Source organism: Stenella coeruleoalba, assembly GCF_951394435.1.
Source record: "Stenella coeruleoalba genome assembly, chromosome: 3".
NCBI lineage: Eukaryota > Metazoa > Chordata > Mammalia > Artiodactyla > Delphinidae > Stenella > Stenella coeruleoalba.
Window position 1 is genome coordinate 66,923,674 of NC_137148.1, and position 17,328 is coordinate 66,941,001.

At 38.5% G+C, this 17,328-nt stretch overlaps 1 protein-coding gene across 2 annotated transcripts in view; it reads right to left on the minus strand.

The window, feature by feature from the left end:
• EDIL3 (EGF like repeats and discoidin domains 3) overlaps positions 1-16,729 on the minus strand; it is a 423,483-nt gene extending 406,754 nt beyond the window's left edge. Inside the window, exon 1 of one of the 2 annotated variants that reach the window (XM_079918353.1) lies at positions 16,231-16,729. In XM_079918353.1, the coding sequence (XP_079774479.1) occupies positions 16,231-16,297 (67 nt within the window). In that variant the 5' untranslated portion in view covers positions 16,298-16,729. The remainder of the gene's footprint in view (positions 1-16,230) is intronic. The other variant, XM_079918354.1, reaches the window with a different exon arrangement.
• Positions 16,730-17,328: the final 599 nt, after the last annotated feature.

Genomic DNA, 17,328 nt, shown 5'->3' on the forward strand with positions numbered 1-17,328 from the left:
TCATCACGACTTCTAATACTAGCTTACTCTATAAAGGAATAGAAAACAAAGCAAGAATTTGAAGCTACCACCAAACCAAACAATTTATAGGACAGTTTTCAGGTTCCAAAATCATTCCCAGTATATTGCTTCATTTTCATTTTGATCACTATAATAAGCCTAAAAGACAAATAGTGTAGAGGCTATTATCTCTATTTTTGCCAAATAAAGAAACCAAGAGATTAGAGTTTGCTCAAAGTCACAAGGCAAGTACTTGGTAGAGCCACAAATAAGTTTTTTGAGACCTAAACTAGTCCACACTGCTACAGCAGATGAAGTTATACAAACCTGTATCTACATGAGATTATGTATAAAAACAATAGTAGGATTCTGGTCCCATGATTTTCACTCCTTGATGTTATACACATTAAATATGTTATGTTACATGGCAAAAAGGACTTTGTAAATGCAATTAAGATTACTAATTAGCTGACCTCAAAACAGGTAAATAATCCTGAATCTGTGTATTACCACTGCCCCTTCATGGAGACTCTCTTATAATACTCAAAATAATGTTTTTAACTGTGACTTGACTTGGAAATAGTCCATATATAATATATTTTCTTGATAAATCTCAACGATTTTAACCATGTAAATCTCATGTGGAATCCTGCTTGCTTTGGCCACGAGCTGATTTTAGTCATAAATGTTACTTTGAAAATAAGTACAAACTGACCTAGTAGTCTTACACCCTAAAATCATTAATGTCTATTTCTTAATTCATCTGAACAAACTGAGTCATTCTGTAGGAAACCATATAGTTCTACATTAATTCTTAAAACATGTTTGTATATCTATTTCTTGTATTTAATTTACAAGTATTCCCTGAATGGAAAGTTTTTGCTGTTGTTGTTGTTTTTCTGGCATTTTTTTCCCCCAAAGAGGGAACAGTATAAAAGTCAATTAATTAAAATGCAAACAGAATTATTTTATTTTAAAATCTTTAGCCCGACATGAACTTAATTTTTACCCATTTAGATACATAAGAAATAACAGTTTTCTGAATACTAAGTACTGACCACAGAGATCACCAGTCATGAATAAGCAGATTAAAAAATCATGCTGTAAACTTCCCTATATACCATATTCACAGTTGAGGCCTCTAAAGCAAAATGTGAAATGAAAATAACCTAAAGTATTTTAGAAGTTTCTATTATAGCTTATAAATCAGGACACAACTCACAGTCAATATTCAGAGTAGAGAGTAAGTGCACCTAAGTGGAAAGAATATAAAGGAAGCAAAGACCTCCTGTTGAGTTAGGAGACATTGAAGGCTATTCTACTGCAGATGATACTACAGATTGTTTATGTCCCCTCAGAATCCACATGTTGAAACCTCATCCCCAATATGATGGTATTTGGAAGTAGGGTCTTTGGGTGGTGATTAGGTCATGAGGGTGGAGGCCCCATGAGTACTGTTAGTGCCCTTACAAAAAAAGCCTCAGAGAGCTCCCTTGCCATGTTGATCACATAAGGTCACAGTGAAAACTGGCCACCTATGACTCAGGAAGTAGGCTCTTACCAGACGCAGAATCTGCTGGCACATTTATCTTGGACTTTCTAGCCTCTAGTACTGTAGAAACAAATTTCTGTCTTTTATAATCCACCCAGTCTATGGTATTTTTATTATAGCAGCCCTAATGGATAAGACAGTTAAATACCCCCCGAAATACAAATAAAGCCAGAAACATAACCAAGATTCATTTAGCATAAATTCAAGAATTGCTAGACTTTGTTGATCAGCCAATTTGTCAGATCCATCCAGGTTCCCATCCCCTCCTTATACCATTCTCCTCGGGAATGTGTCCCAAGGTAACTGCCCCCTTTACAGTAATAGCCACAACCACAATTAAGAAAATAATAATAGGTAATGTTTATTGAGGTTTATATTGTGCCAAGATCTATAAGCACATTACATGGATTATATCTTTTAATCATTACAACAGCCCTATTAGATTCCTACTGCTTTATCCATAGTCTACAAGCTAGACAAACTGCAGAAGGCTTCAGAGCTACTGACTGTTTGATCCAGGATCCAACTCCCAGTCTATCTGATTCCATTCTCTTAACAACACATTATATTAATATACCTGTAAGTTATATCTCAGTTAAAAGACTGAAGTCTTCTTGATAAATATTGCACCAAAAAGTAAAATAATAATTAACTGAGAAAAAAAATTGATTGGATAAAAATGAATTTTATCCAATCAAAAAAATGAATGGATAAACTCCATTCTTTTACCAGTTAATGTTTTATCATAATGTGTGCCAAGCATTATGCTATGGCACTGGAAAGACTAGAGTGTCATCATCATCATCATCATCATATCCATCACAGGACAAAAATATTGTTCTAAGCATTTAACCTGTATTAAATCCTCACAATAATCCTAGGAGTCAGGCTATATTATTACTATCCCCATATATTATTTATTTATTTATTTTTGAAAACTAAGGTTAGTCATCTATTGAAACTGAAAACTCTTGACTCCTGAGCCTGGGAGCTTTATCTTGTTTTATGTTTCCTTTTCCACTTTGTGGTTATCACACTGTATATAGATTACTGTAATATGTTTCATTTTGCATAAACATGTAACTCTTCACAAACATTTTAATGCTATATATAATGTGAATAAATTAGAAAATATTCTAATGTATTATATGATACATACTTTATTTTCTAACAGTTTTTTTTAAGTAGTGTTGGAACATACCCAACCATTTATTTGGTTGGAGAAACAAAGGGCGATTCTTGTGAACTTAATTATGATACCAAAAGCAGAATTCATAAAGGAAAATATGGATTATTTTACAAAATAAATTTGTTTTACCTTTTGCATATTAAACATAATAAATATAAAGATAAATGAAACTTGAGACAACATACTTGCAACATGTAAGTCACTTCCTTAATGTTTTTAAACAGTTAGGCTTGACATAAGCACCCTACATAAAAATGAAATCCACTCCTGAAATCCCTACCCTCTCCTTTTAACCTACAAGACAATTTCCTTAGTTTATTCTCTGTTCCACTTCATTAGAATGTAAGCTCTATGTGAGCAAGAATTTCTGTCTGTTTTGTTCACCGTCTGTAATTGCAACACCCAGAACAGTTCTTGGCATCCATCTCTACTTAATAAAATGTTGTTGAATAAATTATAAAACTAGGTGGTATGATCTACTTTATGGTTAAAAACATTACTTTGAAATATTTATTTATTGAAACAAGTCTCTAAATATAGACACCAAAGTGTTACCATTACAACTTTTCTTCAATGAGTATATACTTCAGGTTAAAAAATAATTAAAACTAAAACAAGGATGAGGAAGTAACTGTCCCTCAAAAAAAAAAAAAGCCAAGGTTTCTTTCTTATCACATAAGATAGAGCAAAGCGTTAGACTTTATCGTTTTTATTCTACATAATCCTTTGCTGTTGTATTCCTTTTTTAGAAAGACATGTCATCTTCAGAGCTTTTAGACTAGAAGTTGAAATCACACAATTACTGGGGTCACAAGCATACAAATTGTTTTAGAACCACCTAGGCATTTAAGAAAGGTAGAAGTCTAGTTGCCCAAAGGGAAATAAAAAGCAGTTTGCAGTGACATAAAGACGGTCATTACACAAACAACTCTAAACAGAGCTGTTTCGGAGGCTCTTGGCTCCTGGGCAGACACAGTGCCCAGGTGCTGTCTTTTCCCCTCTGCCAAGTACATCTGGGTTCAGCAGGTGTGACTGCGTGGTGGGAGGAGGGAAAGAAGTCATGGTTGGAGGAAAGTTATCACTGGTGGTGCTCATGGGAGTGATCACCAAGGCACTGGGACAATTAGCAGATCAAAGGGCTACCTGTAGCTCCTCCACCTGACAATGAAAAACCACCAAGTGCTTTCATTTTGTTGCATATACATTTCTTGTCAACTCCTGATAATAAAATGATAGTCTGAAGCTTACTGTCTATCTTGCATATACAATTACAACTATTTTATTGTAATTTGATAATTTAAGGTAAAACCCGAATCTTGATTTTAAAGTGTTTATACATTAGACAGAGATGAAAACAAGTTGGTAATTTATTTAGTCAGCTCTTAGAGTTTGCCTCTACTTAAGTATTTATTGCTTTCTAAAAGTGTATCACTTGTGCCATAAATCACACGTCAATGCATCAGTGCAAGTAGATAAGAATTTATTAAATTAGTTAACGGGTCTATTAAAGGAACATATTTTTTGTTTTAACCAGAGGAAGATTTATACACCAGCAGAGTTGTTTTCATTCATGTTTTCCACTCCTTCATGCATGCAAAAACTCAGCCAACAAATATTGAATGCCTACTGTGTACAAGGCATCATGTTTGGAGCTGGATATATCCATTAGGGAATAAAACAGATGTTCTTCCAGCCCCCATGGAGCTTGCAAGAATACATTACAAACAAGAGAGAAAATAAGATAATAAGCAAGTGATTATATAAATGTGATTTTCGAAAAATGCGTAATTTCAAAAAAGAACAGTAATAGAAGCTAGTGACAGGGGTATATTGTTTGTATCTATGTGTATGTTGATGCCTCAGTACTTGGAGAAGGTGATCACAAAGATTCTCTGAGGTTTTGCAGTTTAAGCTGAGGAATGATCTGGGAGCAGAAAATGGCAACATATAGAAGGAGATAGCTATAAATAAATAAAGAAATAGGAAAAATACAGAAATAGAGACAGATGATGGTTTCAAGAAGATAGTGAATACTTCAAAGGCCCCAAAAGAAATAATATGCAAAAAAGGTAAGGATAAGAATTTGTACATTGTATTGTTATTTAGCTGATATGTACATGATATTAAAATAGCAATAAGTAGCAGAATAACAATTTACAGTGAAGAAATCAGGTTATTCTGAGATTCTGTGGGCAGAGAATACATCATACAGCAGTAATGGTCATCATTCTGAATGCAGAATGAAGAAAAATATAAAGTAAAACTCCAGTGAAGGCTAATGTAAAACAAAATCATGAAATAAAAATGACATAGATAAGTATTACTTGGAAAAAGGTGGTCTGATAGAAAAAATTAACCAGCAAATCAATAGATTAAAAATTAAGATTGTATTTGCAAAATTAAAAAGTACAGACTAATGTGTGTGGTGTTATTTTAGGGAAGCACATCCATGGAATTCCCTGTTGAGGTTTTGGCAAGCCTGTTGCATAAATATGTAGGCTACTTGGACAGATTCCAAATGACACAACTAAAATGATGAAAGGAATGGCTTACAAGGACAGATTAAAGGAAAAATATGTACAACTTTAGCATCTCAGAAACTAAAGAAGAAACATTATGGTTTACAAATATTTGAAACATGTAAATTGAGGAAAAAGAATTCTTTGTGTACAAGGTTGCATAATTACGAGCATATTGAAAAGGAAAAAAGAAAAACAAAACTTCCCCTAGTGATAATGTTGTTTTCCAGTAAGAACCATTTGGACAAATAATCCAAGATGGGCAAGGATTAAGGCCACCAAGCAGATATAGACATTCCCAGTAACCTAAACTCTGCAGACCTCAAAATACATAGAGGCCTATCTGAATAGGACAAAGTAGGACATCTTCCCATTACCCAGCTATGCTTTAAATTTAGAAGGGATCTTTCCTCGGATTTAAGGCTTTTCTCTGCAATTGTGCTAAAGTGAAAAGAGTCCTGGACTTGGGTCTACAAAACCTAGTTTTGAGTGTTTATCACTGGGAATAGAATTATTCTGTCTATAGCTTCATCTGTCAATGGGGATAATAATAATCCACTAGGTTTTTGTGAGGTTTAAAAGAGCTGTTGCATAGGAAAACATATTTTATGTGCTTGAAAGCATCGCTCTTAGTGAATATATCAATTATCATAATGAGCTCAATGTGTCAAAAGGTGTAGGATGAAGACTGCCAAAGTGCATGATGCCTGGGACTAGGCTATTACATCTGTCTTCCTGCTCTAGAGAAAATCAGCTCTCCTCTGAGTTACTGTCTACCCTGCAGCTCTCTTAATTGGTTACCGTTTTCTCTCCCATAGCTTATAGAGATGTGGCAGAAGTCCCTCTTGTTCTTCAGTGCAACTTCCTGAATATTCTCTCCTTCTGCTCAAAAAAAAAAAAACAACAGCAAAAAAACCCTACCCAGTTTTAATTTCATGCCATAGATCTCTATTCCCCAATACTACCCCCCATTATAGTTATTTCTTCATCTCTGTACCTCTCTCACTCCTTAAAGATTTCTGTTCCTGGTTCACTATCATTCGCTCCAACATTTCTCTTGGTATAATTTTTTGGGGAATTTCAATACCCACATAAATATTTTTTCCATGTGTTTTGACTCACCTCTTCCAATGATCTTGTCTTCTACCCTCCTTCAACCATAACTTACTCCCAAATTTATAATTATCAGTATCTGTAATTATAGTCTAATTACCGCAATGCCCCCATCACCTTACTCCTCATACCATCACTTTCTTTCTTGCTCATTCCCTTTTGGACCCACAACTCAACCTTTCAAATTCACCAGGGTTTCCAGTGGATCCTATTACTTCTTGACAGAACTCCAGTTTCCTCATGGCCAATGAGGGGAAAGGGACGGTGGAAATTACCTTAGTTTGAGATTTAAAGAAGCAAAAATAATGAAAGCACGTGGGCTGAAAAATTCAAAAATGGTTGAATACATCTTGAAATGGATAACCACAAACACCAGGTTGGTAAAGAAGAGAGATAAGAAGAACTGAAAATTAGAGCAATGACAAGAGTGGGTTTACTGGGAATGAAGGGCAAGAAGAGGTAGAAAGACAGAAAATTCTGGCAAGAAATGGGAAGTCTGAGAAATTTAAAGTACTAGTAAATGAGCAAATCATGCGATGAGAAAGTCTAATGAACAGCATTGCCAGTAGGTACCTAAGAATGGAGCTGGGAATCATTTGTGTTGGGAACTTCCAGGAAGTTTAACACCAGAATATTAAAAGGGTCACAAGTTTTTAAGGGAACAAATAATAGAGAAGAAACAAGGTTCTGAAGCCTTTGAGGAAGTTCAGGATGTTGTGATGGTTAGTAATTGGCTCCAGAGAGGAAAGGAGATGTTATAGGCTGATGGCAGGAAAGTGTGAATGTTGTACTAAGAGGCAGTTAGAATAGTTTCCGAAAAAGCAAGTGGTACACCAACCCCTTCTTCTCATCTTGTGGGTCCAAGAACTGAGAAAAAAGCACCAACTATAACTACCTAAAGCAAAGTGGTATAGCAGAAAAGAGTAAAAGATAAGCTGGAATCACAGTCAAGTTCAAACTCTGTCACTGGTTGCTTGAATTATAGGACATGTTGAATTATAATTGATGTGACTTTTTCAAACCTCAGGTTCCTTATCTGTTAAATGAGATTAAGAATGCCTTTTCTGCTTATGCTTCCTAGAAGAGACATGGGAAATGCTGAAGAAATTTTAACTATTGTTTTTATTATTATTATTTTAGGGGAATAAATATAATAAAGCATGTAGAGGTCCATTTCAACTATAAAATACCATACAGATGTACAGAAGAAGATATTAACAAGGTGATCTCATATGATGGAATTTTCATTATTTTGTAAAATACTTAATGTTAATCCAATTCTAGTTTTAAAAAATAAATATCTTGGTTAAATAGCTCTTAAAAGAAACCAGAAGATATAATTTTCTAGCTGATACGGTTTGAGACCATCTGGTGCTTTTGTTTGGCTCAAATTTCTTAATGGGGTTACACAGAAATAAAATTAAATGAGGATGGAATGTAAAGCAAATAAAATACCTTCATCAAACTAGCAGAAATAAAAACCTAGTTAACCTTTAAAATCACTATGTCCTACATTATGTATCTGTTAACCTTTAAAATCACTTTTTCCTACATAACGTATCTGAAAATTATAAAGTATGCTCTTACATATCATACTGAATAACAGTGAAGCAATGGAATCCTAGAAAACCAAAATAAATTATAAAAATCATGTTGAAATAAAATTGAATGGCAACGTTTTGAATCCCTTCCCGAGTACTCCTCTTCTTTTTCCTGTCTTCACTATTCATACTAGTGATGCATTTTTCTGAAAGACACATTAACTCTTTCTGACCAAACAGAGCATACTCCACTCTTTATTTCTGAATGTGAAAAGAAAAGATGTATTGACACTTTACCAAATTAAATTTGAAAATTTTAAAAATTTTGTCCCAAGAAAATAAATATAATTTACCCCTTCCAAAATATCTACTTGTTAAATAGAAATTGGATATGATGTGTGTGTTTTACAAATAAGAAAATCATTTAACAAAATATGTCCATGACATACAGGATGTGTCACTCACTGAAATACAGCATAGTTCAGTAGTTAAGAGAGCAGGCTCTAGATTTAAACTGGATCCTATTTCTAACAAGCTACTTAGTAGATTATTTATTTGGGAGAGTACTTAACCTCTCTGTATCTCTTTTCTCATTCATATGTAAATAATAATAGTACCTGCCTCATAGAATCAGAGTGAGAATCAAAGATGGTACTTAGAACAGGGGAACACATAACATGCACTAAATAAATACTATACTTACTAACTATACTTAAGAAAGACATCCTAATGAATGCTCCTTGTTAAGTTATCTAGCAAGATGCTTAAATAGACATGGTGGCACTCCCCAAATAAAGAGAAGAAAGGAAAAAACAAACTGATGTCCGAAAAATTATTGTTTCTAGATCAAAATTAAAGTTAGCTGGAAATGTTAGCACCTTGTATCTAACAAAGAAATTGATCACTCAGAGGTAGTTTTTCTTTTAACTGAAGATGCACAGCAAACACAGCACTTCTTGTCATGCCTGCATGTTAATATTATGTGTTTAGCAATGCTCTTGCAGGAGTATTGAGAAATATTTTCAAAGTAGTTCACTCTATAACATATATTGTAAAAAAAAAAAAAAAAGTTAATGTAACAAAGCGAGAAACAAAGCTTTTAAATTTCCTGGGACTACTTTGGACTTATCTTTTATAACATACTGCTGTTTAAAATATGTGGGTATCTCTCACAGAACACTGACGGGGGTGGGGGTGGGGAGTGGATAGCTCCATTCATTTGGATATATATTGAGCGTTTCGGTTTTGTTGTTGCTGTTGCATAGTTGTGTTGTTTGTTTTGCCTTGCACTGCTCTAAGCCCTGGCTCTGTAGGAAGTACAACATATGACACAAGAATTTATAAATAAATATGAAAGCATTTTGAATGGTAATTTGCATTTTGTTTGCCTATAGACAATTTCAAAATGGTGTTGACAATACAAAAGTTAAACTATAGAAAGAAAAAAGATGAATAAACAAACAGGAAAAAGTGTGTGGATAAAATTAGAGTTCAATTAGCATTTGGAGCCAAACATGTGAGGGGAGAAGGGTATCGGAGATGTAAGCAAAGATAAGACTGATGCCTATAATTGGGAGACTGCTCTATGCTACTGGGAGGGATTCACCAATTTATTTCAAATAAGAATATTCTCCAATGTTCCCACTTGACTGTCCCAGTCTTTTCTGCCCAAGGGTCATGAGCCCGTTTGACCTGGGCTGTCTTCATATGATCTCCAGTAGCAGTAAAAAGTAAATGGTCATCCTGACCTCAGTACAAGAAGAGACTTAAGAGGAATATTGTGCATTCCCAAAATAAATGTCTTCATCAAATACCAAGCATAAAAAAGAATGCATGGTGTCCTAACCCATTCAGAGACCGCTTTCAATCATGCACAAAATCATTTAACAAAAAGAGATTAAAACCTTGGCCTTTCCGTCTGTGGGCTGTTATTACTATATTAAATTAGTTTTAAAGAGACTGATCAGTTTGATACAGACCTGTTTTAGAAAACAGAAAAAAGTAAAGCTTAGATCTAGAGTCAATTTTCTTTCTCCATAGTAACAATCACATTCAAAAGTGCTTTAGTACTCAAAAAGCCTTCACTTAAATTCTTGAACTTAAATCCTCCATTCTACTTCATGCACTATTAAATCTTCTGTTGAACAAATCCTACCCAGCTTCTATCAGCATAATAATGCATATTTTAAAACAAAATAGTAGTACATTTTCTTCTAAAATATTACCAAATAATTACAGGGCATCTTATCTGCATTCTGAGATCTATTCCTTTTCTACAAAATTGAGTCCTCTGTTTTGTAATTTGTACCTTCATTTATTACTTTAGGAGGAAAATCAATAAAAAATGTATAACAACATATTATCTGAAATGATGGGAAAATAAAGTTTCAAACAAGTACATTCTTCAGATATGTCTCTTTCACCTTTAAACAGGTTTTTCAAGCTTAAACATTTTGGACAAAATCTCTTCAATAATGCACATATTTCACTGCCTTTGTATCCCCCAAATGTTGAACATATTTCAGTGAGTCTTTGTCTAGGATGCAAGATCAATACTGGTATCAAATACAAGCATAATCTCTCACAGGGTAACGCCTTTTGGCCTTTAAACATAGCCCCTCTCCCACCCCAAATAAATGTTTTTTTCTAGTTTTTTACACTGTAAGGTAGCTCTGCTTTTACATATACTTTTTCAATCTCCTCTTTGTCTAACAGCTGCCAGGCTTTATTGCTCTGATTAAGTCTGACCTATTACCTCATATGTCTTTAATTTTTTGAATTCAGTTTATAGAGAGCCCAGGAACTTAAAAACCAAGAGAAATAGACTTTTCTATATGATTTAAGGCCGAAATGCATTATTTAATTTAGGTGGTCAGGAGTTTTTGATGTTTTCTCCTAGGTTCTCAGCTCTGTGCTACAGGCAAAGCAAGATACTTCTCTACAAGTGGGGTGGATATAAGTTATTGCCCAGTTGATAGTTTTAGGCAGGATACTGTGATCATATCAAGGTGTAAAATCCTGAGTTGCTCCATAATTCAGATCCTAATTTATTTCTGTTTATGTTTTAAACCTCAGGATTTAGTAGTAGAGGCTTTAGATTGTCATTTGTTTTTCCTCACAAGAAAGCAAATTGCAAATGCCACAGTGTTTTGGAGATTTGCAACCTTTTAATAATGATGACAGAATTTTATAGTGGATGCTGTGCCCTAGTTGCTATCCAGCAAGGAAATGTTGGGAGGGGGGTTATTTAAGGAGGACTGTGACACAGAAAGGATACCACTGGAGACAGACTGCTTGACACGATATCAGCGACTTTATAAAAAACAGAGAGAACGTGTAGAAATGGTGTAACGGTGAATCTGTAACACTGTTTTAAGGACTATATCAGCAGATGCTAGAACTAACTTTTGAGGAATGGTTCTCAGTTAAGGATCAATTAGAAACAAATAATGTCAAGTCACTGAAAGCTATTGAAACACAATAGGCACGTATATAAGGAATAATAACTGGCTTAAATGGGTAATGACAAAACTTTATCATGTCATTTAGTCTCTTTTGGCCAGTGACTTAAGTTAGAAACTTACAAGTTTTAGGAACCATACACTTTACCACTGTGACAGAAAAGGATAAGCTGTAATCTCTTCCAGTACTTTAGATCTATACACGTAAATAGTTGAATATACATCCATGTAAATCAATATAACAAGTACTTACTTCTATGTATAAAATTTACAGCTGGTATGGAGAGTAAGCTTAAAAGTATGCCAAACATTTCAGTAATAACTGTTTTACTACAAGCTCCTCATAGCTCTATGTGCATTTCCTTGGAAGTTACTCAGGAACCCCCTGAGAAATAATGGCTCAACCTAGACATATAGTTATTTGTGTGTGGCAGTTAGAGCAACTCTGCTTCCAAGTTAAAATCCTGTGGTACAAGCAGCACGTCCTTACAACTCACCCTCCCTCTCTTTCTCAGGGGAGCACTGAAAACTTTAATAATATCAGTTTCACAGAGAGTAGAAAGTCACTTTATGTGGATTTGCAGATTAACATTTACTACTTTACTTCCCCCGCCCGCCACCCAACATCTTTCCTTTAAAAGATCTCCATTGATTATCCTGACACCTGCTGGCAAGGGCATAGTCGATGATCCTAGTCTACTTTTCCCTTCAACAATTCCCCCAAAGCAAAGACTGTTTAGAGGTATTTTCAGTAACAATTAAGTGGTAATTCATTCAGTGTAAGTATTTATAGTACTTAATTTTTAGCATTATCACACAACCATGAGAAAATTTTCAATAATCCATTTCACGTAGCCAACAACTTAAGTCTTTATATATAACTACATGTTTGCTTTGATTAACCAAAAGATATTGTAATCATTATATGGGCTGTGATTTAAAAAACAAAAACAAAAACATGCTAGACATCTTCCTTAAAAGACAGGTAAGAATTAAGTAATAGGAATGGCTTGGCTTTGGTTTTCTACTATTTTTTTTCATCATAATAACATCAGTTTGCAAACTACTTAGGAAATAAACTCAAACTCATATAAACTCATAGGAGTAAACTGATTAGCCTGAGAGAAGCCATACCATTAATTACATATTTGCAAAATTTGCTGTTTGTTTCTCAGTACCCAAGTGTTCTGACTTACTCTGATTTGAACTGAGTTCTGAAACCCACACTGTTTTTCGTGGGTTTATTTGGCAAGGAATATAATGAACCTACATCATAAATGATACTCAAATCTATTGGCGCCTGCAAGTACGTTCAATAAACAACAACTACAGGCCATCCCATTATTCAAAACCCTTCAAAAGATGAAAAGTTCTAAAAATAAATTACCTAATTAAAATTTTTATCTTAATCAGTGAAATTACGAGTGTGGACTACTAATTTAGAGTCTAAAAACTGTCAAACTTATACTTTGTAATGGTTTTGAGCAACCAAGCTTTTTTAGTCTAGTCATGTATATGGTATCCTCATTTTGTGAGAAGGAAAAATCGTATGTATCTAACAAGAAAGGAAAATTTTATGAAAATATTTATTAAAAATACCCTATATCCTGAATACATGTTTTATATAAACACTGATCTTAAGATATTTGAGAAAAATACCAGAGAGTTTTAATTTAGAGAAGAGTTCAGAAGTAAAATACATTTGCCTGGTTTTGAAGATCTTTGTAAATTCAAGACTGCAGAGGGGAGAACAGACCATTTCCATTTTTTAACCCTTAATTTGTATTATTATAAATGTTTTCCCCAAACAATATAAATTTAAAACAAAAATACATTTCAATTCTAAGAAAATATTTCAAAAATAATTAGAAAAAACTTTTTTAGGACCAGAAGGGAAAAAATGTGTTTTGTATCATAACAGTGGTCAGGGCTTTCTTTGCATTAGTGTCAAACTGTACCAACAGGATATTTTATCTTCAATTACTTATTATTTTTAATTCAGTGTTTCCAAATTATTTTTTTAATGTCTCACCTGGAATCTGCAGCTGGCATTGATTGTTAAAGTATAAAATTAATGATCATGTAAATCAAGTAATGAAGACACTAATGTGTAATAATTTTTTTAAAGTACAGTAACCTGTTATTTCAGCATCGATATTGCTATACTAATCATAGAAGCATGGGTGTTTTTACCTCGAGTGAGACTGTTCAGGTACTAACTGATCCCCATGTAGAATTAACTAAAAATCACCATTGATTAAAAAAGGAAATGTGAATGCCAATGATTCACAGTATTTAGGACATGTCTAGACATTTTTAAACAGTGCCATTTGCTTAAAGACTTCAGACACAAACTGCAAGCACAGGGACAGATTGCATAAGATGTCACGTGCTTGCTGCAACTGTATGCATGTAATTGGATTTTTTAGAGCAACCCATAACAATGAATAATTTAAGAGTTAATGAAATATTCAATCTGACTGATCCACTGGTTTAATTTTAAAATAAAAACGACTAAGAAAAGGAATTACATGTCCTTATCAAATCCCAGTCATTAATATGCGTAAATTGCAACCCACACGGGGAAACACCAATTTATAAAACGTATACATTAGACAAATGATATCTGGGGAGGTGGGGTGGGAGAGGTGCAAGGTAAATTCTCATCGTTAACACTGGCCTCAGTAAGTTTGCTCAAAGTTTAATTGTTTGGAGATGTCACGCAAGCTGTACTCTGCCTTTCTGCAGAGCTGAGGGAGAATAAATTAGAAAGGTGCAAGTTTAACAAAAAGAGCTCGTGGAAAATGGTCCATTTCTTTCCTATCCCTCTCCTCACAGGCCGTCTGGACAAAAAGAGAAATCTACGGAAGAATGTGGAGTACACACTGCCCAGCATTGTCTAGGAGACGGAAAGAGAGCCCAGGCAACACACCAAGAGTAGCTGTGTCCTGGGCGTGTGTATCTTTGGACAGCAGAGCTTCCGGCTGCAGCGAGACGGGACTCACCGCGCCCGAGGGCTCCAGCAACCAGACCTAGGGAGGCTAGCGCGGCACACAGGTTAGATATACTTTCTCCTCCTCCACCTGCGCCGCCCTCCGCCTGGGTGCCAGGAGTGATGATGGAGGCGATGGTGTCAAGGAGTAGGTGCCTGTGAGTGGGTGAGTGTGTGTTTTCGGTTTGGGGTGGGAACGGAGGCGGAGAAAGGAGGAGGGGAGGGGAATGCCTGCCGTTCTCCCTCTCCTTTCCTGCTGAGGGATCAAAGTGCAGAAGGAATCCAGACGGGGAATGAAAGAAAGGAGAAATATCGGTAGTGGAAGCACTGTCTTTTTCGTATAGCTGGGGCAGTCCGCAGTGCAACTACAGAGCCATTACCATTCCTTAACCTTCAGTGGAGTGGCTGGCTGCCTGTCTGATAACTGGAAGGGCACATAGTAAACGCGGGCGAGGCACACACCTACTCGCAGGGGGAAATAGCCACATTCTGGGGGAGGGAGGGAGGCCGAGGAAAGGTGAGGCCTGGATAGCTACTGATAGGGCACCGAGGGCATCTGGCCAGGAACACCCGGCTTCTTAGGCAAATAGTAGCCCAAGAGTTCACAATTTTCCTGTGAAACAAATAGACGGATGGGTGCGTGGATGAATGGTGTAGAATATTCATTCAGCGTCTAATCTCAAATGGATTTGAGTCAATGCATTTTTTAATCCAGCCACATTTTTTAAGAGGCATAGCATTTTAAACCCTGTAGTGCACTCAGCTCTCCACTTGAAGCAGCCTGCGGAGGGTTTCATTACCCACTGAACGCATAGAAGGAGCCGCCTGTATATGTGGGCGCAGAAGGGACTCGGGTCCGCCTCGAGCAACCTACCCAGAGTCCCTGCAGCTCCCCCTGCCCTTTCCAGGCGCCAACTTCCAACGCCAACGCGAGCTTAGATGGAACCAAGACCAAGGCTTGTATCGACAGGCCATCCTTCCCAGGGACCTGGAAGCCAACTACGCAACTCAGCAGGAGACTCTTCAAAGTCCTGTGTTTTTGGTTTTTTTTTTTTTTTTTTAACAGACTGGTTTATTTCATGCAATTCATGAAAACCACCGCCAGACCACCTCTTACAACTTCTCCGCTCTTGGGCGGGGGCGCCAGGGTTGTCTCGCAACGCAAGATTCCCTATTACCAAGAGTTAGGCTCCTACCAGGAGGGTATGCTGAGCAAAGCTTGAGGCCCTTTGGGCTACAGGAAGGGCGGGTTCCTGGGTTTTTTTCTGCTATTGGTGCTGCGCCTCCAGGATGGGGAGATGGGAGAAAGCCAAACTGACTTATCAGACCCGTCTCCACCGCACCCATCGCCCAAACTCCCAGCACCGGGTTCGGATTTGCAAACTGCTTGGCGTGGGCCGGGCACCAGAGCACAGCACCCTGGAGGCGGACGGCCCTAAGGCACTCTTCCCCTTTCCACTCCTCCACTCCCGGGGCACGCTCGCTTCCCTCGCTCCCCAGCGAAAGCCCCGTCTGGAGCCGGGAGCCGGCATCACCCACACTGCCCAGGGAGGGTTCGCGTGGCTACCCGGGGGCCAAGTAAGCCGTGGAAGATGTTTTCCCTCCCGCCTCCCCTGCATCCCCGTCCTTCCTCGATCTCATCTGGGTACCCCACACCCTCTTCCCGGCTCAGCCCCGCATACTCCTCTCTGACTTTGCGAGCACTTTTCCTGGGCACACAGGGCAGGGCGCAGCCTCCTCTGTGCCGCCCACGGCGCTCGCCACCCCGGGAGCGCCCGGGGTACCTCCTCCAGCCCCCTGCGCAGCGTTTCCCAGGGGACTCTCTGCCTGTCCCGCAACCGGCGCCCGGGGCCGTCGCCTCACCTTTGCAGAACTGAGGGACACCAAGGCTGAGCCCAACCAGGAGCCAAGCAGCCACCGAGCGCTTCATGATCCGTCTCTCGGACGTGACCCCGCTGGTCAGGGGTCCTAGTGGAGGGTAGTGTCGCTGAGGCTGCACCGCAGGGCAGCGGCAGACCCCGCCCCGACAGAGGATTCAAGAAGATGTCTTTTTCCTGCAGCGTCTCCTTAAACAAATTCTTGGAGAGAGCAAGAAAGAGTGGCGACCAAAGAGAGGAATCTTTCTTCCCCTTTTGCCTGCGCTCCGGGGCGCTGGGAGGTGGGCGAGCTCCGGGAAGTCGCCAGCGGGCTCAGCCTCCTCTGCGGGTGGGTCCCAGACGAGGCGCAGCGGGCGGGGCCGGGCGCCGGCGGCGGCTCGGGGTCACCCGCGCTGGCGGACCCGCAGACTGTGTGCTCTGCTCGCGCCGCCGCGGCCGGCTGCGGGGCTTCTGACTTAAGAGAACAATGAAGCGTGAGCAGGCGGGGAGCGAGGGAGCGAGCCGAGAGCGCACTGTGTACAAACAGAGGCGGCGTGCGTGTGAGCTTGAGCCTCGCAGGCGCCCGCCCGCCCCGCGCGCCCCTCCTTCCTATTCCCTCCAGCAGCCTCCCCCTCTTTCTCCCCCCCCACCACTACCCCCCAGAGGTGGCTCCTTCTGCTGGAAGAGAAAAGGGAGACAACTGCAGCCACACCCTGGCACCTGCCACCACCTCTGAAGTTCCTACAGTGCCTGTACCTTCTGCACACACGCCAGAGACTCCGGGGTTAAGGGAAGCAACCCTTGGTGTCTGAGATTCTCTTGGTTTCCAGCACTGACTTTATAATTAACCACGTCAAGGAATCCCCTGAAGTCCCGTTCTCTGCATAGCCAGAAAAAGAAGTTAAGAGATTTTGAAAAGTGGCTCTTGGGGCACAAAGCTGCCCGAGAGACAGAACGCTGCAAAGTGAATTGTCCCGGATTCCAGGAAATGCAACCTAGTCAGCAGCCAGCCTCTAATCAGCTAAGACAGGGCTGCTCTGCTGCTGTTCTGGCTGCACTTTGGTTGGCTCTAGGGTTGGGGAGAGAGCCCTGTGGGCTCCTCTGT